The sequence below is a fragment of the Pogoniulus pusillus genome, chromosome Z (assembly GCF_015220805.1).
Source record: "Pogoniulus pusillus isolate bPogPus1 chromosome Z, bPogPus1.pri, whole genome shotgun sequence".
In the NCBI taxonomy this organism is placed as follows: Eukaryota; Metazoa; Chordata; class Aves; order Piciformes; family Lybiidae; genus Pogoniulus; species Pogoniulus pusillus.
The window spans coordinates 50,291,871-50,314,583 of NC_087309.1; the positions used below are offsets into that span (position 1 = coordinate 50,291,871).

Consider the following 22,713-nt stretch of genomic DNA (forward strand, 5'->3'; position numbering starts at 1 on the left):
ATGATAGATGTAATTTCCTGTCAAAGTTCTGCATATGGAAAGTGCCACTTTTAAACTCAGATTGGAGCAGTTGTGACTAGAAATGTTGAGTAGTCATGAAATGTGATGGTCAAAGATGTGAGCTTGACCAGATTATTTCTACTAGAAACACACAGCTAGTAAGTAGCTGTTCCCAGAGGAGGCAGGCTGTAGCGTAGTCCTTGGTCTGACTGCTGCCCCAGGGCAGATCCCTTCGGCTAGCTGAAGAGCTGCAAGCATACTATAGTGGCATTGCATTACATGGTTCCATTGACTGTTGTGTTGAACTGCTATTAGTAGCTAATTTTAGGGAGCCTTGAAGAGATCTCTAAGTTGGGGATGCCTACATGACTTGCCAGTTCCACTGCTCTTGCAAAATCATGCTGTTGTGTACCTTCTCCAGTGCTGCAGTTCTTACTGATTTGGATTCCTCAGTGTGACCAGGTATATGTTGATGTCTTCCACAGTTGTTTACTCCTTTGATCCTTCCAAGCCTGGTGGTAGAAGCCTGTAGTGTTGTGTGGGAAGGGGACAACATACCAAAGTGAAAGAACAGTGGCTTTTATTCCTAAGAAACCAGATTAGAATTCATGGAAGTCTTGTAACAAGTTCCTTTAGCTTCCCCATCTGTAAGGCTTTACTGCTTTTTCTAATTGGAGATCTGAGTGTGACATGTTAAGACTTGTCTTCTTGCAGGGACCTTATAGCATCTCAAACATACAGAAAGTACATTTTGTAGTACTGTGTGGCTGTGGTCAAGCAGAGCCATTTCAGAAGTATTCGCTTAGTCCAGCTGTATGCTGAATGCTTAAGCAATTTGGCAATCTCACATGAGCATCATTGTAATGGTAACTGTTTCTTTGCAGATGTTCCTGTACTTTGGTGAGCTAGGACTGGCTACGTGCTCTGCTGACCACCTCATCATTTTGTGGAAGGATGGCGAACGAGAATCTCGACTCCGCAGTTTAACACTGTTTCAGAAACTGGCACAAAGTGGTGACTTGCCACAGCTCAAATTTTGAACTGCTTGAGTACAGGCTGCAGTATATATAAACTTGTGTATGTGTGTTAAATGTGAATGCAGAGGAACATCTGAACAACTGGGAATATGACTACCAGTAAGAATGTCACCTGGTGTGCTGGAGTTTTTATTAGTTGCTACTACTCTTCTCGAGAATTTTGCATGTTGAATTTTACTTGTCTTGCTCTGTAAGCAGAAGTGACCTTGTCTTGAAAGACTGAAGGTAATGATGATTCATTGAATGGTTTCTAATACTATATAAGTGTTTAAAACCAGCAAGGGTGGGAGTCAAAGTTTTGTGAAAATCCTTAAATGGGTTGTAGCTACAGCAGTCGGGGGCATTCCAGAGTGTTACATGCAGAACAGAGGCACAGAAAAAAACCTGAGGCTTCCTGTTTCATCTAATTTATTTCTTGAAGCTAAACTTGAGTCACTGATGGCTCGAATTTGCCTATCTACAAAAAGAAACAGTCCTCAGTAGAATTTTTGCGTTTGAAGTTACTGTCCTGCACCAAGAGCAAGAGAGAGAAAAAGTGGGCAATACCTGTTTGTCAGTTTTTAATTTGTGGCAAAGCAAGGTATATATAGAGGCTCCTTACTCACAGTATCTGTAGTTTTTCTGTGGCTTAACCTACAGTACTGGAGTTGCTTGAGCACTGTTACCATATCTAACATCAAGTGTGATTGGTTTAGTCTTCCCCTACCACATTCATCAAATTCGTTTTTATCCAATAAAAAGTACTGAACTTAACATGGATTTTCAGAATGTAAAATACTTTCTTAAGCAGTAGTTTAATAATGCCAAAATACTTTTACCAGATGAATATTAAATTCTCAGACTAAGTTTGACTGTGGAGCAATCCACACCAAGTTTGTAAAGATAAATAATATTTTTGAGTTTAAAGAAACCTAAATACAACATGTCTGAGATAGCAGCAGTAATCTACAAGCTATACAGAAGTAGGGAAAAACCCCTAAACTAAAACTTTAAAAGCAAAGCAGGAAAACACCCCAAAAGGAAAAAAAATCCAACCAAAACCCAAAAAACAAGCCCAGCAAACCCAAAGACCAAAGTTGAACTAATTATTCCTTCCTCCCTCTCACATTCTCTGTTACAAGTGCTAAGTTATGATTTGAACAGAGAAGAGCAAGGGAAGAGAGGAGTCTTGCCATTTAATGACAAATTGTGTGCTGGCTTAGTGTTTGCTCTCACATGTGACACCACACCCATCCCCAAGCCTGCAACCAGAAGAGGAAGCTTCTTATGTTACGGTATGAACTTCGAGCCCTATGATACTTTGCTTCAGCCAGCACTTTCATTTTAAAGCTGGCATGACATCAGAATGGTATTGAATACTCACCAACAGATTTGATTGACTAAACCCATGACAAAGCCATGTAGACAAACGTGGTGCTATCTCAGATGATGCAACATGCAAACACTTTAGCAGTGAGTCTCATGCAATTTTTCACTGCCATCTCTTGCATTTGAATCAATGGGAACTGTTTTCAGTACAGGAACCTAGAGAGCTGTCATTCTGGACTTAAGATCCAATGACTGCAGTAAATGCAATTAAAAGGGCGGGCTATGCAGATCCTCACAAGAGCAGGTGCAGACAGAGGAAGCTTCAGCTTCCTAGAGTACACCCAAGGAGCCTTTTAGAGTTGTTTCCCTGAACCCCTGTGGGCACTTTCCTTCTCTTTTGCACCCAAGACCCAAGTTTTGCCTCTTTAGGCTGACTATAATCTTCCCTGGAAGGCAGGGCAGAGGGACAGTAAAATTTTGACCTCAGAATGATGTATTTCAAAACTGAAGAAATCATCGTATCTCCCTCTCACTTCAGGAAGGTTAAATCTGTGTTAAATCTTGAGCTGCTTGTTCTTTGCTCTGGGTGGCTATTCTGAAGACCAGCATATAAGAAAGGTGTTTGGATTATGGTTGATACCATCCTTTGGGTATATGGTATTAAACCCAGGGGAGGAAGGCATGTTAAGCCTTTCTGTCAGTCTGCATTGTTTCAGTTTGTCTTCATCAGCAAGTGCTGAGTTCTTTTTTTCCTAGTTGTATATAAAGCATGTGTTTGCACATCATTACTATAGTTCTACAGCAACAGCTTATGAAACTTTTTTTTTTTTGAAGGCTACTACTAAGGGTCAGTTATAGAGAGAAAAAACATTGTATTTTTATAACCTCTTCTTCCACCATGACAACAACTATTTAATTTGTATGTGTGTAGTTTTAAGACAAAGAGGCCTATTTACCTGAACAGTTCTAGTCACAAAACTCACTATGGATTTTACAGGGATGTAATTCAGGCTAAAATAGTCCTACATACATGTGTAAATGTTTATATCTATCAAACGTGCCATTGTTCTCAGATACACTTTGTTCATAATAAATCTCCCAAGAGTCTCTCTCTTTAAAGATTTTAAACTATTAAACTGAGTTCCTTGTCTTACAAATGAACTTTGAGTGTGACAGCAAACACAGCAGAGCCATACTAGCCCACTCCTGTTTGTCCCTTGCTGTTGGGAAGTACAGAGTTAGGGTGACTGCATTAGAAATGTTGCTTCCACCTTGGGCCCATTTAAATATCTTTTTTTCCTCCTCCCAGTAACACAGAATTCTTTATGTTCACATCATGACAGTAAGTATCTTTATCAGACATACTCTTGAGACTTGGGCAATAAAACAGGGAGCTGGACAGGCCAGAGTCTAGGAGAGCTGACACAACTGTGAGATGGGGCAATTAATGTAGGCTGCTTTCTTTTCTCTTAAATAGGATGTATCTCCACACCAATTGCTTCTTGACTTGGTCTCAATCTGTGGGAAAAAAGCACAGCATCTTGCCACAAATACACTGATTTGACATGAATGCTTGAACTTGTGAACCAGAACTGAGGCTGAACTTTATTTCTTAGCTTTCTTCCATCATTCACAGTTTCTTCCTCATGACAGAAGCGTGACAAAAATAATGCAGTGTTTTACAGGGATACAGTCTTTCATCGGTGCTCTATTTAACAAATTAAGACATCAGAGCATTGGATCTTGTGAAATCCTTTTCTTGAATGCAAGCTGCAGTGACTAGTTGTGCGAGTAATTAACACATAATCACTGAGTACACTCATTCTAAATAAAGGAATGGTAAAGCAAACAGTGTACTGTGTAAAAAAAAACGGAGGTTCAACTTGTTGGAATACAAGTCCATTTAAGAATGTTGCAATGGATGATAAGAAAGAACAAACATACTTCACCAGAAACACCTGTCTTCAAATACACACAATGCAGCATTTTAATACACAGCAGTCTGCCTTAGCTATGGCAAAAGTAAGGTTCTATTACAATTCTAACAAAAATAGAGCTTATATACATTTCTCTGCACACAGATTTTATGAACGTTTCCTCTTGTTACAGAACCTGGTATAAAACATACAAAAAAAGTTGGCACAGTAAGTAAGCTACTTGCAGTAAACAACAATTACTGTCACTTTTCTTTCACAGCAATTTAAACTTTTGTTTGTTCTGGGTTTTCTGGTTTGTTTTTTTTTCCCTTTACTGGGTTTGACTCTTGATACCGCATGAGGGGGAAATGAAGAGTATGCCTCAAGACCCTTCCTTTCAATGAGTGATGGACTACTTCCTCAGTTGCAGCCACAGCTTTGATGCTCTTCTTGCCTGCAGCGTGGAGTGCACAATGTCAAAAAACAGCAGTTCTGCTAGTATTTATTGAGTACTCCAAGAATAGCTCATATTCATGTTCTGCATGTGATTAAAATGAGCTGTACAAAAATATGCATTTGTGCTTTGGAAGCTTTAGCATAAAGTTAGTATCTTAAAACTAATGAAAAACTATGCTCGATTTTTAACTTATTTACACCATTTGAAATACTTTTTACATCACAAAACAGAGCAGCACTTTGTCTGGAGGGAAAGAGCAGTACAAATTTAAATGCTGTTACAAATCATACTCTGGAAACTTCTATTTTTTTTAAAAAGTGGCAGACTCGTCCTGTAAATAAGTAGCACAATATAGGGACCTGTCACAAAATGTTTAACAAAGTGGATGACTATGTCTACAAACACCACTTTAAAAAACAAAACAAAAAAATCCCACCCTTGTGGCACTTGTTCAACATCCTTTTTTTATAAAGTTGATGGAACACTGCACTGTTAACATCTTTAACACGGCAGAGAAATGCGTGGATGGCACCAATTACACAGAACATGCTTATTTTTCCTCTCTTATGTGACCAATTCTAAGTGAATCTGACTCCTACCAAGGTTTTTTTCATGGACAGAACAGGTGGTGCTCTCAGAGAAAAAGGCTGTTTTAAATGCTGTAGAGCTTTTACTATCCCCAGTTTATTGAGAGTCACTTGTTCTTCCCTGCGTGCTCATTTTAGAGCCACAATTTGGAAAACATTGACAGAATTGGAGCAAATTTCTGCTAGATCAGTGAGAAGTTTCATGCTAATTTGTCAAACTATTCTTGCTCCACCGGTGACTAGATTGCCCTTCTGAGAAACAGCTGTGTGGAATGTTAGCAAATACAGTTGTATCAATTACAAGATCTGATAAATACATACTCAGTATTAGAAACTGCTTTCAGAAGTACATATTCTGCCACAAAATGTTATTCCCCAAGCCAATACACATCTGTGGGTTATGCAGCTTTTTAGAAAACATTTTTTGGTAGGATTCAGAGAAGCTTAAAAGCGATGAATAAAGTTTTCTTTCTTGCCACGCAGTATTAATTTCACTGGAAAGGAAACACCATCCCCTCTTGTAGCAAAGTCAGTTAGTGATTCACAGTGAGACTGGTAGATCAAGAGGTCTGTTCTTGCCTTAGTGTCAGTTGTTGTTTTCTGATGGGAGCCTGAGACTCTTGCACTTCAACTCATCCAATGTTTTCCAGTGTTTGTAGTTATTAGCCAGGTGCTGCATCAAAACAGGCAGATGTGCAAATGCTGAAATGAAGAGGACAAACAGTTGTACTGTGTGTGTAAAGAGTAGGCAGAACAGCTCAACTCCATCTGCTCTTGGCATTCTACTCTTGTTCCTTCAGCTGCAAGTTAGTGCTGAAAGGGAAACTGATTTTTCCCTTCTATTCAAGCAAATCCCATTGTTAAAGTCTGACAAGTTTATTAAATAATGCTATCATGCAGCCACTGTGGTCTCAGTTTCTGCTGCTCAGAAGGAGTACACTGCTAAGAGAATAAAATAACTAGGTGGAAAAAATACCCCAAAAGCTTAGTTTTAAGATCTTATTCCTTCCATCTTTGCACAGACTGCCTGGTTACTACTCAACTTTCATAAAGCTGGTGGTGTGTGTAGAGAAACAAACTTCAGCAGCATCATTGCTTAGAATCCTGTGCTGTAATGCTTATACAGGATTACATCCCCTGGAAAAAAAGATGGACTTGGGACCATTTTGAGATTATTAATTTCAGTCTGTAGAAATTTCTGCCTCAGAACAAGGTATAAAAAAACTGAAGTACTTACCATCCCATGCATCAAACATATCTGTTACGAAATAATCAATGAAGGAAATTTGAGACTTGGGGATGCTGCAGGTGTTCCTGTCAAATACTGGCATTACAACAGGCAGACCCTGTCTCTTCTCTTCATCAGTCTAAGAAAACAAAACTCCAGTTAGCCCCTAAAGCTTTACTGGCTCCCATGCTGGAGTAGGCTAGGGGTTTAGAAAGTCCCTTCCACCCCAAACCATTCTGTGATTCTGTAAACTGCAGTAGCAGACTTGAGATAAACCATAGAACCCCTGAGGTGAACAGCCTTAGTTTCAAGTGGATTATTTATCTAGAATAGGAACTGAAAACTTCTCTTCCTGTTCATAAGTGCTCTACTCCTGTAGTGCTGTGATTGCTCTTGGTGCTGACAAGACAGGGCACTACAGTCTGGTGTTCAGGGCACACAAGCTAAAAATGGAAACCAGGGCTGCAGAGTGCTTTAGTAGGCGACAAGTTGAACTTTCCTTTCCCCCCCACATCTCTAGGGACTGTTTCAAACACTTTATCTGTTAAGTAAGAGGTATGTTTCTGTTGGTACTTTATCTGCTTGTATTGGATTGGGTTCTGAAATGTCTAGACAATGGCCCTGCATTGTGTCCACAACTAGCAGAGGGCTGGTTTTGTTTCGCTCAATATGGTGAAGGAGTCACCTTAACAGTCTTGGAAATGTAAAAAAACCCAACCAAATATTTTAAGTACTGTAGGGAGCACCTAATGCTGAAACTGGCAGCAGAGCAATCCTCAGAATCTCCAATTAGACATACCTGTGCAAAATACTCCTCTGAAATCCTTCCTGCCCACTCAATACACAGCTCCAGGGGGCGACATGGATTTGCTACGTCTGCACATTTAATCATCATGCGCTTGATCAGCGTCTGGTTATCTGGAAAGTTCTTTATATTGGCTGTACATTGGCAGTCACTGCCTTCATTCTGTAAAAGAGAGCTGGTTACAGGGGCCAGTGGCCAGCGGCCAGCATTCCTACTAGTAGTAGTGAGAGTATCATGCTATATCAACTCTATTGCAGTTAGCAGTAAGCAGGCACTCAGCCTGACACCTTCTAGTATCATGCTGAGCAACAGGAATTGGGAGGATAAAGTGACACATGAGAACTGCAGCCTTACTAAATAACAACTCATAGCCCCACTACATATGAGAGTTGCAGAGAATCTCAGAATTAATAGAGATGTTTGTGAAATAAAGGAGGAATATGCTCTTCATCAGGTAGGGTGAGCTGCCCTTCTGTGCATCCCAGTCTTGCCCTCTTGGAACAGAGCCATGATACAGGACACCCACAAATGCAAGCGGTTAAACCATCTTTGCTGCTGAGTATTTAAATCTGGGGGTGGTGATGGCAGGAAGTTCGTTTTTCATTCATAGATGAGTAAACTGAGACAGACACAGCAGGGTGAGCCACTCTGCATAACTATTTCTTTTACATGCAGAGAAGTGGGTCTGTGCCACTGACTTCCAGTGTTTGCAAACCAGCTGCTTTCTTTGGGCCAGAGTTTGAACCCTCAGCCTGGAATCCTTTTGGGTTTCAGTTACCAGCTAGAATGAAGTTTCAGACAGTGTATGAGATTCACAGTAGGGAAACACAGGAGTGGCAGACTGCAGAGTCTCTGCTTGGTAGGCAGTAAAGTACCAAGCTGCTTACTGACTGCTCTGGAGAGTGGGTAGAGGGGACAAAATAGTTGTTACAACTTTGCTGTGGCATCATCTTCTGGGTCCTTAACAGTGTGCGAAGGCACAGGTATATTATGTTCCTTACCCAACTAATAAAAAGCCTCTAGATCACCATGGTAGTAACAATACTCTCACAATAAAAATTTGTGTAATTATGCCCTCTTTTCTCTGCTAAATTCAACTCTTAAGTGAAAAAAAAATGGACATGAATACTTTTTATCACCATCAGGACTAATTTGATGTCTTTGTGATTCATGGGGAGACATTTTGCAGTGACTTGCCAATTCAGACATTAATCTTCTTACTTCAGCAGTCAAATTTGGGTTGTTTGCTTTGGTTTGTTGGTTTTTTTTTTTTTTTTTGTTTTTGTTTTTTTTTTCAGCATGGGTGTCCCAGCAAAGAGCTGGCAGATTAACTCTGCTCCTTAACTGGTGTTTGAGATAAAAAAATATGAAGAGCTACTCTGAACAGTAAGGGGCAGAACAACCTAACACTGGGAGAGAAACTCAAGTCTGTAATACAAGTGTATCTGTGCCCCACTGCTACTCATCTCCAACTTCTGTAGGTTAATTTGACATAAATCTAAAAGACAGTTAGAGGAAATGTTTGGTACAGGTCAGAGTACCTGACTGCACTAGAATGTATAGGGAACATCCAGGACCTTTTTTGGAAGTGCTGGAATAAATATATTCATGGGATGAAAGGAAGATTCTCAGAAATGTGTTCAGAGCTTGGAAACACGTTGATTGCAGGTGAGGCTCGTGAGCCTAAATCCTGCTGGCCAATGTGGAGGTGCCAGAAAACTAAAGAGACTTTTAAAGGTGTCAGGTGGAGGAAACACTGCAGAAAAATGCTTAAGCTGCTGTAGGGAGAAATGTAGCACTGCGAGAAGCTGCATTTCTCAGTGACACTTCAGAAGGCTTTTTAAGAAATAGGTGGAGCAAGCTGCTATCTGGTTCACTTTTAACTATCAAGAAACCACTCCTCTGTGCTTTGATCTAAAGTGGGATCCCTACTGTCCTGGTTTAGCACATGCCAAGAGGGCAAACCCAGGAAACACAGCATCAAGCGATGTGCAGTGACAGTAAGAGAGGTCTCCAGCAGTGCCTAAACCACATCCCCCTAGGCTACAGGACTTCAGCCACTTATGGTGATCAGGCTGATGCACACCCAGTGCCACACGCTGGGGAATACAGTGCAAAGCATCCACAAAGGCACTGAAGGTCATCTGTGATTTTCCGGCTTAAACTGTTGGGAGAACGGAGCTCAGTGGTGTCTAGAAGCAGATCAGTTTGACTGACATCATGCTGTCTCTGAATCTGTAAACCCCACTGGTTCTGAGTGGCTTCTGCATCTGTGACCACCTACAGCATAACAAAGCCCCTTTACGGAGAACTGGCAGAAGGTATTTCATTATTTTTAATGATCACTGACCTTCAATTTGGTCTGATTTTTTAAAAATTATTTTTCAGTGCCTCTAACAAAGCACAATTTTCACTAAGTTGTTACAGGGTGAGAGAACCTGGAGCGCTGCATGCTCAGCCTCAAAAGGCAGGAGAAAATAAAGAGGGACTCGGGCTGGGAAACTCAAAGGCATCTTATGAAATATACCTTGACTGGTGAGGCAGCTCTACAGCGTACAACCTATGGGAATAAAGGTGTGTATATCTCTGGGTACAATCAGGAATGGGGCTGGGGTGGAGTGGTCTCAGGAAGCAGTACAGTTACTTGTCATGGTTTGAAGGCTCCAGATTGCATAGGGACAAACCCATCAGGGCACATTCCTAAATAATAATCCCAGTGTTAGGCAAATCCCACTGACTGGCAGCAGGACCATGGGCACAAGTGCAGCCTGGCTCCATAGACAGAATTTTGCATGTGCAGAAGCACCCAAATGCATGTTTTTTGAACACAAGAAGGCTTTTTCAAGGCAAGGCTTATAAAATTAAGTATTTCAGTGAGCTACAGCAGGGCCAGATACAGAAAACAAAGACATGAGGCACTTGGTGCCATGATCTAGTTGACTGGATAGGGCTGGGGGGATAGGTTGGACTGGATGATCTTGGAGGTCTCTTCCAACCTGGTTGATTCTATGATTCTATGAAAGTATTGTTTTTTGCACTTTTACAGCCTTTTGGGTACTACCACACTGCAAATTCATACAACGTGAAGAAAAGCAACACTTTAAAGCTGTCTCAGAAGAACTTTACTGCAATCCGTGAAGGTGTGAAGTCTTGCAAGCCCTTACGTGTGAACTGGTTTCCTCAGATGCCATTGGCTTGTTGATGCTGTTCACGAATTTATTCACATGCTCAAAGTGCTTCGTCATCTCAGTTGCCAAAACCATATCAATGATGGCCTGGCGCAGTGTCCGGTAGTGATTTCTAGGAGAGTAAAAAGACTTCCTGTTCACAAGCTTGCCAGGCAGAGCTCCATTCTCTCCTCACCCCTGCCTAGGCAGCTTTGCAAAACATTGCTAGGCAGCTCATCCAGGTGAGCTGGCACCTTGAGAGCTACTGGCAGACTGGGCTTGGAGGAACAGACTGGATTGTGCCTCTGTGGGCTCCTCCAGCTCTCACTTCCTGTATTGCCTTTTTTCTGTTATTTTTACCCAATGAAAACCAAACCCCTGAATTCATTAAAAAATTACAATTCAATTTCATAATGCTGCAACACTTAAGACAGCTTCAGGAATGGCACCAACACACTTCTAATCTCACTCTAAGCCTGGAATTCAAATCTCAAGTTTTTCAAAAGCCAAGAGTCTTATGGGGCCTATACAAATTCATCTAGCTGTTACCTGTTTGAGGTCAGACCCTTTCCCTTTCAGATCCCTTTCAGTCTCACCCTGTGAGAGTGAAAGCCAAGCTGATGCAATGGAGACTGCCAGGCTACATGCATGCCAGGCAGCAAGGTGCCATCAACTCTCTGTGATCATCCCTTTCTGTCCCATGTGAATACAGAAGTGACAGCACACACAGGGCCAGGTGCAGACAGAGTATGCATCATCTGGCTGCTTGGGTAGAAATATGTGGCCCAAAAAAAGTAGTTTCCAAGCTCCTGCAATGAAAAGGCAGTGGGTCAAGATGCAGTCTTGAGGCTGTCAACTGGATCATGCCAATACAATCCATAAAACATTATCAAATATCCCTATAAACTCCAAAAAAACCCAAATTGGAGTGGTGATAATTAAAGCCTAGTTTAAAACCATGGATTCTGGAAGGGGTTAAATATTACTATCTCTATTTAAATTACATTTTCTGGTTCTCAATTTGCTACAAAAAAGCAATCTGTGCATGGATTCCCTCGTCCAGCAGACCCACCTATCAATGTTCTTGAAGATGTTACATTTGCTGTCTTTAGTAGTAAGCTGAAAGGCCAGTGCTGTGTGGTGACTCTCCAGCACAGCCGTGTCGTTGTACAGGACAGCTAAGTCACTGCCTGCATTGCACAGGAAAGAGTTGGTCCGGCCAGGGTGGTCGACATCGTGAATGGTGGCAGCTATTAATGCTGCCACCTCATCTAAATGGTCAAGACTTCCCTATGGGAAGAGAGAAAAATTGTGGTGCAGCACAGTAATTACAATAAATAGTTTCTGATAATTTCTCACAAACATGCAAGTGTAAGCTGGAGTGCAGGGTTTCTAGCTCCCTGCAATCCTTTTCTGCTCATCATGCCCACAGGTTACCTACTCCAAAACTCCCGTCCCATCCAAATCCTTCATGACCTTTTTCATGGTGCTGTCACCTCAGCAGTATCTTTGCATGAGATCCTCTAATGGTGGATGGATTCTCTTTGAGATGTCTTTCTACTTTATGTGCTTGCCTCTGCTCTGACTATAGCCACACAGCTTGTGTGTTTTAGAAGAGGAAAGAGTAGTGGAGAAAAGACGAGATGATAGGGGAGAAAGGAGAGAGATGTTTCCGTTGGAAGAGACCTTTAACAATTATCTAATCCAATGGCCTGACTCCTTCAGGGCTCATCAGAAGTAAAAACATGTTATTAAAGATTGACAGGCTTGGGGAATCAACCACCTCTCTACAGAGCCCATTCCTAGAGTGTCTGAACACCTTCTTGGTAAAGAAATGCTTCCTAGCATGAAGTCTAAAACTTCCCTGGTGCAACTGAGCGTGAGGAGACTGGACATGAGGAAAAAGTTCTTCACCGTAAGAGCAGTGAGAGCCTGGAATGGGTTGCCCAGGGAGGTAGTTGAGGCCCCATTCCTGGAGGTGTTTAAGACCAGGCTGGATGAGGCTCTGGCCAGCCTGATCTAGGGTAGGGTATCCCTGCCCCTGGCAGGGGAATTTGAACTAGTTGTGGTCCACTCCAACCCTGATTGATTCTATGACCTGAGCCATTCCCATGCATTCTTTCACTGGCTACCAGACAAAAGAGGTCAACATTTCCCTCTCCAGAAGTCCTGCAAAGCTTTATTAGGAGCTATTACTAGCAGCCAGTTATCAAGAGATAGCAAAGAAGAAGTTTTCACCTCTTATTATTGCTACTGAGAAAAGTAAACTCTTTACTTGAAGGAGCAGACACCAGAGAAACTTATGGGCCTACAGACACTACAGAACACTTTGAGATTAGAGAGAGTTTATGAAGTCAAACATCTGACTTTTGAATGACACACATAAGATAGTGAGCACACTAAATCCTAGCCCAAAGGAACTCCTATGTGACGCTTATACCTTAACTCTCTCCTTCCCAAGAAAGAAGGCAGTAGCATGCAGGACATCTGCTGCATGTGTAGAGTTGTGGTACGAGTTGGAGGAGTGGTAATTTGCTTCAATCAGCTGCAGCCACGCTCGCAGTGTCGCTTCTGAGCAGTTCAAAAACTCTGAGACACCAAACCGGGCAAAAACCTTTAAACCCAAATAGACTAATGGCCTGGAAAACAATGGAAGAAACACACACTGCTGAGAAGAAGGAACTTCTGACCTTCTAAAGAGCAGCTGTTTCACAAAGAAACCAACCATACAAAAGGTGAGAAGGAAATGTTATGTGTTTTAAAGCTGCACATTGAAAGCCTGTCAAAGGTTACAAGTTACTCCATTGATCATCCTTTTGGGTATAATTTTAATATATTTTGTAGAAATGGTGAAATTCTTGTGGCTTCAGAAAAAAATCCTTACCAAATCAGGTCTTCTGTGGTTTTAATATCTGCCAATCCAAAATATTTATTGATTGATTGACAGACAATCAGGATAAAAAGCGGACTTTGAACATGGGCACATCCCAAAGACTAAAACGCTCTAAGGCAAAAAAAGGGTTGAAAGTTTTCTGTTCCAAATAGTCCCATGACTTCTGGGGGGGGCAGATTTTCACTTCCTGGTTATTCAAAGTTGGCAATATGCTGGAGGGGGGAACGTGAAGTTTGGTGAAGGTAGTGCTGGGGAGGACACTGATGAACCTCTGTGTGAAAACAGTAAATAAAGTAAGATCTCTCTTTCTGTTGATTCTTAAATCCAAACCCACTCTAGATTAACTTGTCTCTGTCAGTTCTATGTTTATTTTTGTGCTCTGCATGACCTCAAAACTACTGGCATCTTCTTTCATTAAAAGCTTTGAAATCTCAGGCTCTTGACCCCATCACTGCTTTGCCTTCCATCCTAGTTTTTTTAATATTTGTAATCAAAGGCCACAGTTGACTCAGAGTTTCCTAAATCAGACTGATTTAGGGGACTGCTGTGAGAGTCTTTTTTCCTCCAGCATGAACACTTGCACAACATCTGGAAAAAGGAGCATCAAGCCTGTAACAGCACCAGACTGAGACAAACAATATCAACTCAGTAGAGTGGATGGGAGTCCAGCAGAGTAGAAGTTGAAGAGGAAAGAATTCTGAAGGGCTGCAGGCACTGTCAGGGAAGACAACAGTCAGCACAGACCTATCCAGGGCCTGTATATGCATCTTGACCATGGCCTGTTAAATGGATCAAGTGCTATCAAAACACACACAAAGACAGCTCTCACAGCTTCGCTGTGTCTTGCTTCAGTTTTTCCACAGTAAAGCACTTTCTACTGCGTCTCCTTAACAACCTTTCTGCAGGCATTCAGGGAAACAAGTATAGTACCTTTTATTTGTAACAGCCTCCAACTCAAAAACATTGAACTCCCAACTTTCTTCATTATCCAGAAGCTGTGCAATACAGGGTGGAACATCACTGATAGTGTTTGGCACTGAAAGGTGACTATGGCTCAGGTTCATATCTGTTGAAATGGAATTTGTGAGTTACAGCATTTCTGGATTCCATTCCCCCCATTCATCGCCCAACAGAATTCTTTTGTCATGAGAAACAGCTAGTCTCCTTACATGACAAAAAGTCTGTGAAAGCCTGCAATATGGTATATGGTTTATATTATTACAGATGATTTGGACATAAAGAAGAAGAACACTGAACATTTCTTAAGGATGACAATCTGTAGGTTTTTTCCTTAATTTGATTTTCTACATTATGAAATGTATTATTTTGATTATTTGAACCCACTTCAACTCCAAAATGAAGGCAGTCAAATGACTTGTTCTGCAGTCACTTAGACAACCACTTCCAAAGACATACATCCCACTGCAAATTAGTGAGCTTGGAGCTCTTTGTCACTAGCATCTAAGTAAAGAAACCACACATGCAAAGGAAAGTTTAAAAACAGTGGCTTACTCTTAGAAAACACATACTCATTTCCTGACAGTCTTCTCAAGCCATCCTGAAAAATCAAGCTGATCGTAAGTATTAGGCAGAGTAAACCATGCATCATTAATTGCAAAGGTACGACATGCACTTTCACTTTAGGTACTACTCCTGGGTTCTAAAAGCACTGCTCCTCTTGGGGCATATATGCAAAATCTTTGTGTTAAGGTCTTCCAAAAATTACATTAATGGATCTAAGGAGCAGCAGTATGAGCTCTCCAGAAACGATATTATTAACTGTACAGTGTATTCCCCTCCTTGACCCTTTCATTAGTACCTGCATGATTTGAATGATGATTCATATTAACCACTATAATTTATCTTTCATTTACTTTGCACCAGTTTGACACAGACTAGCTCAGTGTATGTTAAAGTAAGGTAACTCACAATTAAATCTATGCAGTCTGTCTCTGCTGTTCCAGGACCAAAGTCAGAACCTGATTTACAGTATCATAGTAGGCTGAAGATGAGCCAGCAGTGTGCCCAGGTGGCCAAGAGAGCCAATGGCATCCTGGCCTGCATCAGGAACAGTGTGGCCAGTAGGACAAGGGAGGTTATTCTTCCCCTGTACTCAGCACTGGTCAGACCACACCATGAGTCCTGTGTCCAGTTCTGGGCCCCTTAATTCAAGAAAGATGTTGAGGTGCTGGAATGTGTCCAGAGAAGGGCAACAAAGCTGGTGAGGGGCCTGGAACACAAACCCTATGAGGAGAGGCTGAGGGAGCTGGGGTTGTTTAGCCTGGAGAAGAGGAGGCTCAGGGGTGACCTCATTGCTGTCTACAACTACCTGAAGGGACATTGTAGCCAGGTGGGGGGTGGCCTCTTCTCCCAGGCAACCAGCAACAGAACAAGGGGACACAGTCTCAAGTTGTGTTGGGGGAGGTCTAGGCTGGATGTTAGGAGGAAGTTCTTGCCAAAGAGTGATTTCCCATTTGAATGGGCTGCCCAGGGAGGTGGTGGAGGCACCGTCCCTGGGGGTCTTCACGCAAAGACTGGATGAGGCACTTAGTGCCATGGTCTAGTTGACTGGACAGGGCTGGGTGATAGGTTGGCCTGGATGATCTTGGAGGTCTCTTCCAACCTGGTTGATTCTATGATTCTATGATTCTATAAGGTAACTCACAATTAAATCTATGCAGTCTGTCTCTGCTGTTCCAGGACCAAAGTCAGAACCTGATTTACAGCGACCTCACTCCTGCAGGGCACCAGCTGTACAGCAATCCCTCTAATCCTCTCTAAGCTTCTACATTTTTTTCTAAAAAAATATCTCCTCAAGACAAATCAGATTGGAAGACACAGTTTGTAGTGGCAACTGTGTTCATTCATATATGATGATGAATGCATCCAATGGATGGAGATGTGGCCCTCATCTTGATGACTACTGTTGGTAGAAAGGCTTCAGATAAATACTGATGAGTTCTGAGTCTCCTCCATATCGCTCGTTAAATTTTAACATAGCAGAGCTCTGAACTGTGATGCAAGACACTGGCAGCAGCAATTTCATATTTACTAGTTTTACTCACAGTCATTAGACCTCCAACAAGGTCACTTGTATGAGGATCTTCTACTTTGGTACCTAGCTGAGGAGAGTAAAGTTCAGTTGTCCGCAGGATTTCCAGAACTCTGTCCAAGGCCTCTGCTACTGTGATGGGGCTGTTTTCCTGGGCAGCGTTAATTATGTTAATAACCTGAAAACAGATGAAGGAGATAGGCAAGGAGGAATGAATGGCACTTTCATCTTTTCTTATTTAAAAAAAAACACCTTTATTTTCGGCTTGGTTATGCTGCTCTGCAATTAGCAAATGCTATGTAAATCCCCTCCAGACCATGAAGTACACTTTGAACATGTAAATTTGTGTTCAGATTCCCTGGCACCCATCTGCTATTGGATGGCAAACTCCTAGGAAGCAAAAGCAGAAGGGTGTGAAATATCTCAGATAGTTGCAGGTGAGCAGCCTGAAAGCTGGCTGTGTCCCAGTCCTTCAGCAAAGCCAGGGCTGCTCAGAAATAATAATTCAGTCCCTAAAGGAATAAAACAGAAAACTGGCTGTAAACTAAGGCTGGAAAGCTCCAGTGCTGTCTTCTCCAGCAGTCAAAAGCTGCTGCAGGGGTAGATATGCCTGGGGAGAAGGAAAAGGAAAGCAGTCAGCTGCTCTAACAAGTATGGTGGTGCTGAGAATTAAAGACTTTGATGATATGAAATGAAGATGTACAGAGAAAAAACGGCTTGAGGGTGGGAAATGGCAGGCACTCTGGTTTGCAGGAAGAGTGATTGTATAGCTCATTTGAGACAGAGTTTGTGTTAACACAGGTACTGAAGAATAGACTACATGAACAGGAGGATAGGATAAGGTGCAGCTGCTCTCTCTCTGCATGCCACCTTAGAAATATCCATGGTAAAAGCAAAGACGAGACTGAAAGCACAGGTCCTTCTACACGTGCATAGCTGAACAAAGCAGGGTCTCCTTCCTGCTACAATGCATCCAGCAAGGGAATTCCTTTCCCCTTTTTAATATTCCTCTTTATAATCAGGATTTAAGATGAAATGCTGAGACACAGGAAGTGGTAAGGTGGGGAAAAAGCAGTTTAAAATTATTCTGTTATATACAAGCTGCAAGGAATCCCTGGCTGTCCTGATACAAATGATATATTTCTCTATGAAAGCAACTCCAAAGTTTGTGGAAAAGGCAGCACTCAGGACTCACCTTTGTGATAGGAGCTTCTATTGTCATTGAGTGTATCCTTGCCATGGAAGAGTACCGTCGAGTCTGTAAACTTGGAGCTGCTGTTAGATAGAAGAATGTTTACATGCCACAGGTGACAGTAAATCAGATGACAGTGAAGAAGGCTGTCCCTGGGGGACTGCTTAACAGAACACAGCCTCATCCACCATTTCTCTGGCAAGTTTCTGCTTTACTGTTTAATTTCTTGCACTGCTGTCTAGCCTCTTTGCAGCCACCTCTCACTTTTACTGTCAGTTTTTCTGTCCATCTGTCACGTACACTGCTAAACTTAGGCTATTGTGCTAGTTTGAAGCTACCTACAACATTTTGGTGAGAAGAACTAGATTACAGGCTGTGAAAGGGAAACAATGGTGATGTCTACTTCACTCATAAGCTTGCTGAGATGTATAAGAACAAGAATCCAAACATAGATAAAAGAGTTGCTCTCTCTGTCCGGGCTTTGAGCTGCATTTCTCTCTCACTCTTACCCTAACCTGATTAATCCACTTGCTTCCTAACTCCCCTGGATGACCTTCCACTCATCCTTGGGGCACAAGGCAACATCTGGGGTAAGGTAGAGGGGTGGGAGAGGATGGAAGGGTGGTTGGAAGCCCCTCCTGGGGACTTAAGTTTCTGGGAGGGGAGTTGTGTTTCTGTATTACCTTTAACTTGTATTTCTGTATATAACTGTATATACTGTAAATTTATGCTTGTATATTGTGCTAAGCTGTAAATAATAAGCTTCATTCAATTTCCAGAGCTGGCTGAGTCCAGTCTGGGTGATATCTAAAGTGGCAGGGTGGAGCGGGTAACACCCAAACCATCACAGCTATCTTATACTTCATGTTCAGTATCTGCCAGTCTCCCATTGTTCACAATGGACCTGTCAGTCAAGGCTCCTACTGTGAGAGTATGTGTGTGTATGTCCCTCATCTCAGTGACACAGCTGCTCTAATGAAAGTCATTCCTTTCCTCCACAAACTGTGCTTTTATCACTACTTACCAGGGAAGAAAGAAATCTCTGGCACCACCTTCTGTGACCCAGCAAGCAGTTACAAGTAGGATCAGAAGCAGAAATACTGCTCGCATCTAACCAGCAGCAATAGCTCTCTTCATGTCACAGACTAACGATACCAAAATACTGGTTCAGAAGCACAAGCTGCAGCTTTCTAAGAGAGGTGGAACTAATGCTTCACCATGCACTCTTTTAGCAGGCTGCCTGCATCTTATGGTACGGTCACTCTTCCTCTCCACAAAGGCACCATGCTCTGCATGCAGTCATAGTGATGCTGTACTCATGATGGGGTGATGTTTTGCAAATCAGAATGATGAAATTTTACAGCAGTTATAGGAAACTGGAGTAACTTTTGTTTAATCGCCTGTGAATCTCTGGTTTCTCTTTCATTCTGCATTTTTTATTGCTCAGGGCAAGTCTGTTCCATATTTGTAAGAAGTAATTCTTGACACTTTCTTACCATCACTACTTTGAGATGTTATTGACTTAACGTCAGTTGAGTCTTTCCTTCTGTTCTTGCATTTGGATGAATGGGATTCTGTAAATAGAAAACAGAAGTTTTAAAAATGCATATGGTAAGGCTGCTACAGGGTCTCCTCCATATAAAACTCTGAACATTTAATGAAATGATCTTAATGGTATCAAGAAAGTGGGGGAAACAATGTAATCTCTGTGCTTCAGAACAAGGAATTTAGTATCTATAAATTTACAGCCATTTGTCTAAAGTCACATGGAAAGCTGTTTCACAAAGAAGTCAATATGTTTTATGGAACAGGGGAGTCACTTCACCTAACGTCAGCTGCCTGAAAGCAACAGTCTTTTAGGCTGGCTTTAAGGTAATTGTCAAAGAGCCTGCTTCATGAGACATGTCTCAGGCAGGTAGATTGAACCCCTCCTGCAAGTCCCTTTTACTCTCCTCCAACTACTGAATAAGCCTGAGTCTAACTGTCTAGAAATTCAGCCAAGCGAGAAAAATCCTGTTTCAGTTTATGCTCTTCCAGTCTAAGCACAATTCAGACCCACAAAGCTTTTGCTTTCAACTGCAAAAATTGTTTGTACCACGTGTTTAAGAAAAATCCAACACATTGAGAATGATTATAAACAATCAATTCATCTGCTGAGAAAATTAACCATGCTTCAATCTGTAATTCTTGAAACTGTCATTTGCTAAAGCAAGAAAAACTAGCACATCCAGACAAATGCAAAAGCTGGACAAAATACCTGGAAAGAGCCACTGCAAGTGGCAGTAGCTGACAAGACAGCTTTCCTTGTGTTAAATACCAACTAGCTAGTTGGAAACCTTGCTAGTGCCACCTAGAGATGCATAAAAGCCATCTTACAAGTTCAGATGAAAATGTTTAAATCCCTAAACAAAAAAAAATTACATTCACCTGGTGAGTGGAATGCTTCCACATCCAGATTTGCTACAGATCACACCATTTCAATCAGCATGAGATATGTACAATCTTTTGTACTCTCATAACACACTAGTGTATGCCCATGGCTCTAGGATTTTATTCTTGGAGCACAGCCATGGGCTGCAGGGAAGAAGAGCCTACATCACATGCATGTGATTCTAAGGTTGCTTCCCTTGCACTGTAGTCATCAACATGGGATGTGGCTTCCCAGTCTTGCTGAAATCTATCGCAATAGTGAGCAATCCTAATGCCCTACATGATCTGTGAAAGGCAGTAACAACATACTAACTAGTAACTAATGTTCTTTGGTTTAATAAATGTGTATTCTCACCTTCCTGTCTGCAGAAAAGTGAGACAGAAAAACTACAAGGAGGGGGGAGCAAGCAGTTTAACATTCTGTGCATCAGTTCTGACGGCAAGAGGGGTAATGAGAGCACTGCTGTTTGGCATCACAAAGCTCTCCAATGCTTGTATTTATTATGACGTCATCTGAAAAAGCAGGACATGTCAGCCACTTCCCGTGTTCTTGTTACATTATATCCTCCTTTCACGTGAAAATCAGAAGCTGCCTGATACTGCACAGCAATATTTCATAGCGGTAAGGTCTTCAGGTGCCAGAAAGTAATAGGGCACAAAAACCTGTTCACTCGTCATACAACAACACTGCTACATTCTGTGCAGTTGTGAGCTTTAAATTGGCCTTCAGTGCCTCCTTCTTCATGGAAAAGTGCTACTGCAAACACTACACAGCATCAAAGGAAGAGATTATTCCCTTATACTGCATACTTTCAGTCAAAAGGTATCAGCAGAAGATACTGAGAGCTTGAATATACTGTCTGCAAGTAAGCAAACCTGCCCGAGGCACCAGGGCAAGGGCTGTGCAGGCACACTGCAGCCACTCAGTGCTGGACTCAGAACCACTAGTTCTAGTCTGGACAGTACAGACAGTCCTTTGCCAGGGCCAAACAAACAGCTTCCTGATAGGTCCTAACTTAGAAACATGACAGTAGACCTGCTGGCACAAATCAGCACAGTTCCACACTAATTTTGAATACAAAGGGTTGCCAGGGTACACCAGTTTCAGGATTAGGCACACAATGAAGAGTAATGCATCTGAAGTCTGGATGCAGAGCAAGAGCTCTGCCTGGGAGACTGAATTATTAATGGTGGATACAAATCCAATTCACGGCGTGACATCAGAGCTGCTGGCATCAGTCACTGGCCATCTGCTCCGACCACTGACTCGAGGGAAGAGACATTTCCTGTCAGCAAAGCACTCAGCCATGATCTCGAGCAAAGCAAAACGTAAACAGTAATATTCTAACCTGACTGAGAATTTTCTCCTGTGTACTTCTCCTCACAGTGACTCTTGTAGAGCTGAAGGTGCACCAAGAGTAGAATATATATGTAGGGGAAAAGAACACAGAAAGATTTTAAAAGGGCTCCATTCAACATTCCCTCTAAAAATAGCATATGATGTATTAAGGTATAGCTAAAGGAGACACTGAAAAATAATGTATTACTTTTTTTTACTGCAAGTCACCAGAGAACATATACATACCCTCTACTTCAGATGAATAAACTTCAGTACTTAATACTACACTTACACATTTAGTCATTACACGTCATATTTAGGAGGCCAGGACTGTAATGTAATCTATGGTGACTGGTTCTTCTCACCAGGTCCATCACCTACCCACAGAAAAGCACTAGACTGCATGGGAGCATGAAATGCATGGTCGTCACCTGTGAGTTAAAAGGATAGCACAGCAACTTGCGCTTAAATGCTCTTAGTATCTACAGCAGCTCGTGACAGTGCATGCTGCATCATCTTCATGGGGATTACTCAGTAAAGAAAGGAAAGAAATTATACAAACTCTCTTTTCCACCATTTCTGCACCTTTTCCATGTTTTTTTTTTCCCCCTTTTTGACATTAGGGGGGGGCAAGAAGTAGTGAAAGGAAAAGAAAAGGGAACGGAAAAGGAAATGGATTTTTCTAATAAATAAGAAGGAGAAAAAAACAGAAGGGATAAAAATCCTGTGCTTATGCTCCATATAAAATTTGAGGGAGTGTAAGGAACAACTATTCCTTCAGAAAACTGATTTTGAGAGCTTAAACAGCTTTCTTGTAATCACGCAGTATATCTTTTGGAAATCATCTCATCACCACTGTAATGATCAAGGAAGCTTTTAAGATATGGTACAGTAACACAAGGCACCTGAAGTGCTTGTTCTGATCCCAAACTCAAGCTTTTGAAAATGCCCGTGGATGTATCTCTTTCTGCTATGCAACTGACAGAAAGCACTAGCACAGCCCTCTAAGCACTCTGCCGAAAGAACAAAACCACATTTCAGTTCTGAATACTCCTACCCCTTCTGCAGGCAGGAACTGAAAGCACCATGTAAGGTAAAACACACAGTTAATCTTAGGTTGGTATGTTCCTAAGAGGAGAAACACCAACTCTGTTGCAAATTTATGAATGTGCAAACAGCAGACTCTATCCTGCCAGAAATCAAATTGTCAAAGGTAGCATTAATCATTACCTTAGGCTTCAGCACATGGGAACAGTCAACATGGAAGTCAATCCTTATTCATAAAACTTCACTGTAAGAACA

At 41.8% G+C, this 22,713-nt stretch overlaps 2 protein-coding genes across 5 annotated transcripts in view; one reads left to right on the forward strand and one right to left on the reverse strand.

Annotated features, from left to right (window-relative positions):
• WDR41 (WD repeat domain 41) overlaps positions 1 to 3,481 on the forward strand; it is a 30,268-nt gene extending 26,787 nt beyond the window's left edge. Inside the window, exon 13 of the mRNA XM_064140617.1 lies at positions 885 to 3,481. Within this exon, the coding sequence (XP_063996687.1) occupies positions 885 to 1,040 (156 nt within the window). The 3' untranslated portion in view covers positions 1,041 to 3,481. The remainder of the gene's footprint in view (positions 1 to 884) is intronic.
• Positions 3,482 to 3,924: 443 nt separating this feature from the next.
• PDE8B (phosphodiesterase 8B) overlaps positions 3,925 to 22,713 on the reverse strand; it is an 89,991-nt gene continuing 71,202 nt past the window's right edge. For 2 of the 4 annotated variants that reach the window (XM_064140616.1, XM_064140614.1), the window contains exons 11-22: positions 21,422 to 21,473; positions 19,139 to 19,216; positions 17,646 to 17,722; positions 16,464 to 16,628; positions 14,911 to 14,956; positions 14,329 to 14,464; positions 12,946 to 13,144; positions 11,578 to 11,795; positions 10,503 to 10,638; positions 7,333 to 7,500; positions 6,543 to 6,672; positions 3,925 to 6,007 (exon numbers count right to left, since the gene is read on the reverse strand). In XM_064140616.1, the coding sequence (XP_063996686.1) occupies positions 5,892 to 6,007; positions 6,543 to 6,672; positions 7,333 to 7,500; positions 10,503 to 10,638; positions 11,578 to 11,795; positions 12,946 to 13,144; positions 14,329 to 14,464; positions 14,911 to 14,956; positions 16,464 to 16,628; positions 17,646 to 17,722; positions 19,139 to 19,216; positions 21,422 to 21,473 (1,521 nt within the window). In that variant the 3' untranslated portion in view covers positions 3,925 to 5,891. Of the gene's footprint in view, positions 6,008 to 6,542; positions 6,673 to 7,332; positions 7,501 to 10,502; positions 10,639 to 11,577; positions 11,796 to 12,945; positions 13,145 to 14,328; positions 14,465 to 14,910; positions 14,957 to 16,463; positions 16,629 to 17,645; positions 17,726 to 19,138; positions 19,217 to 21,421; positions 21,474 to 22,713 lie in introns of all 4 variants that reach the window. The other 2 variants (XM_064140615.1, XM_064140613.1) reach the window with 1 other exon arrangement.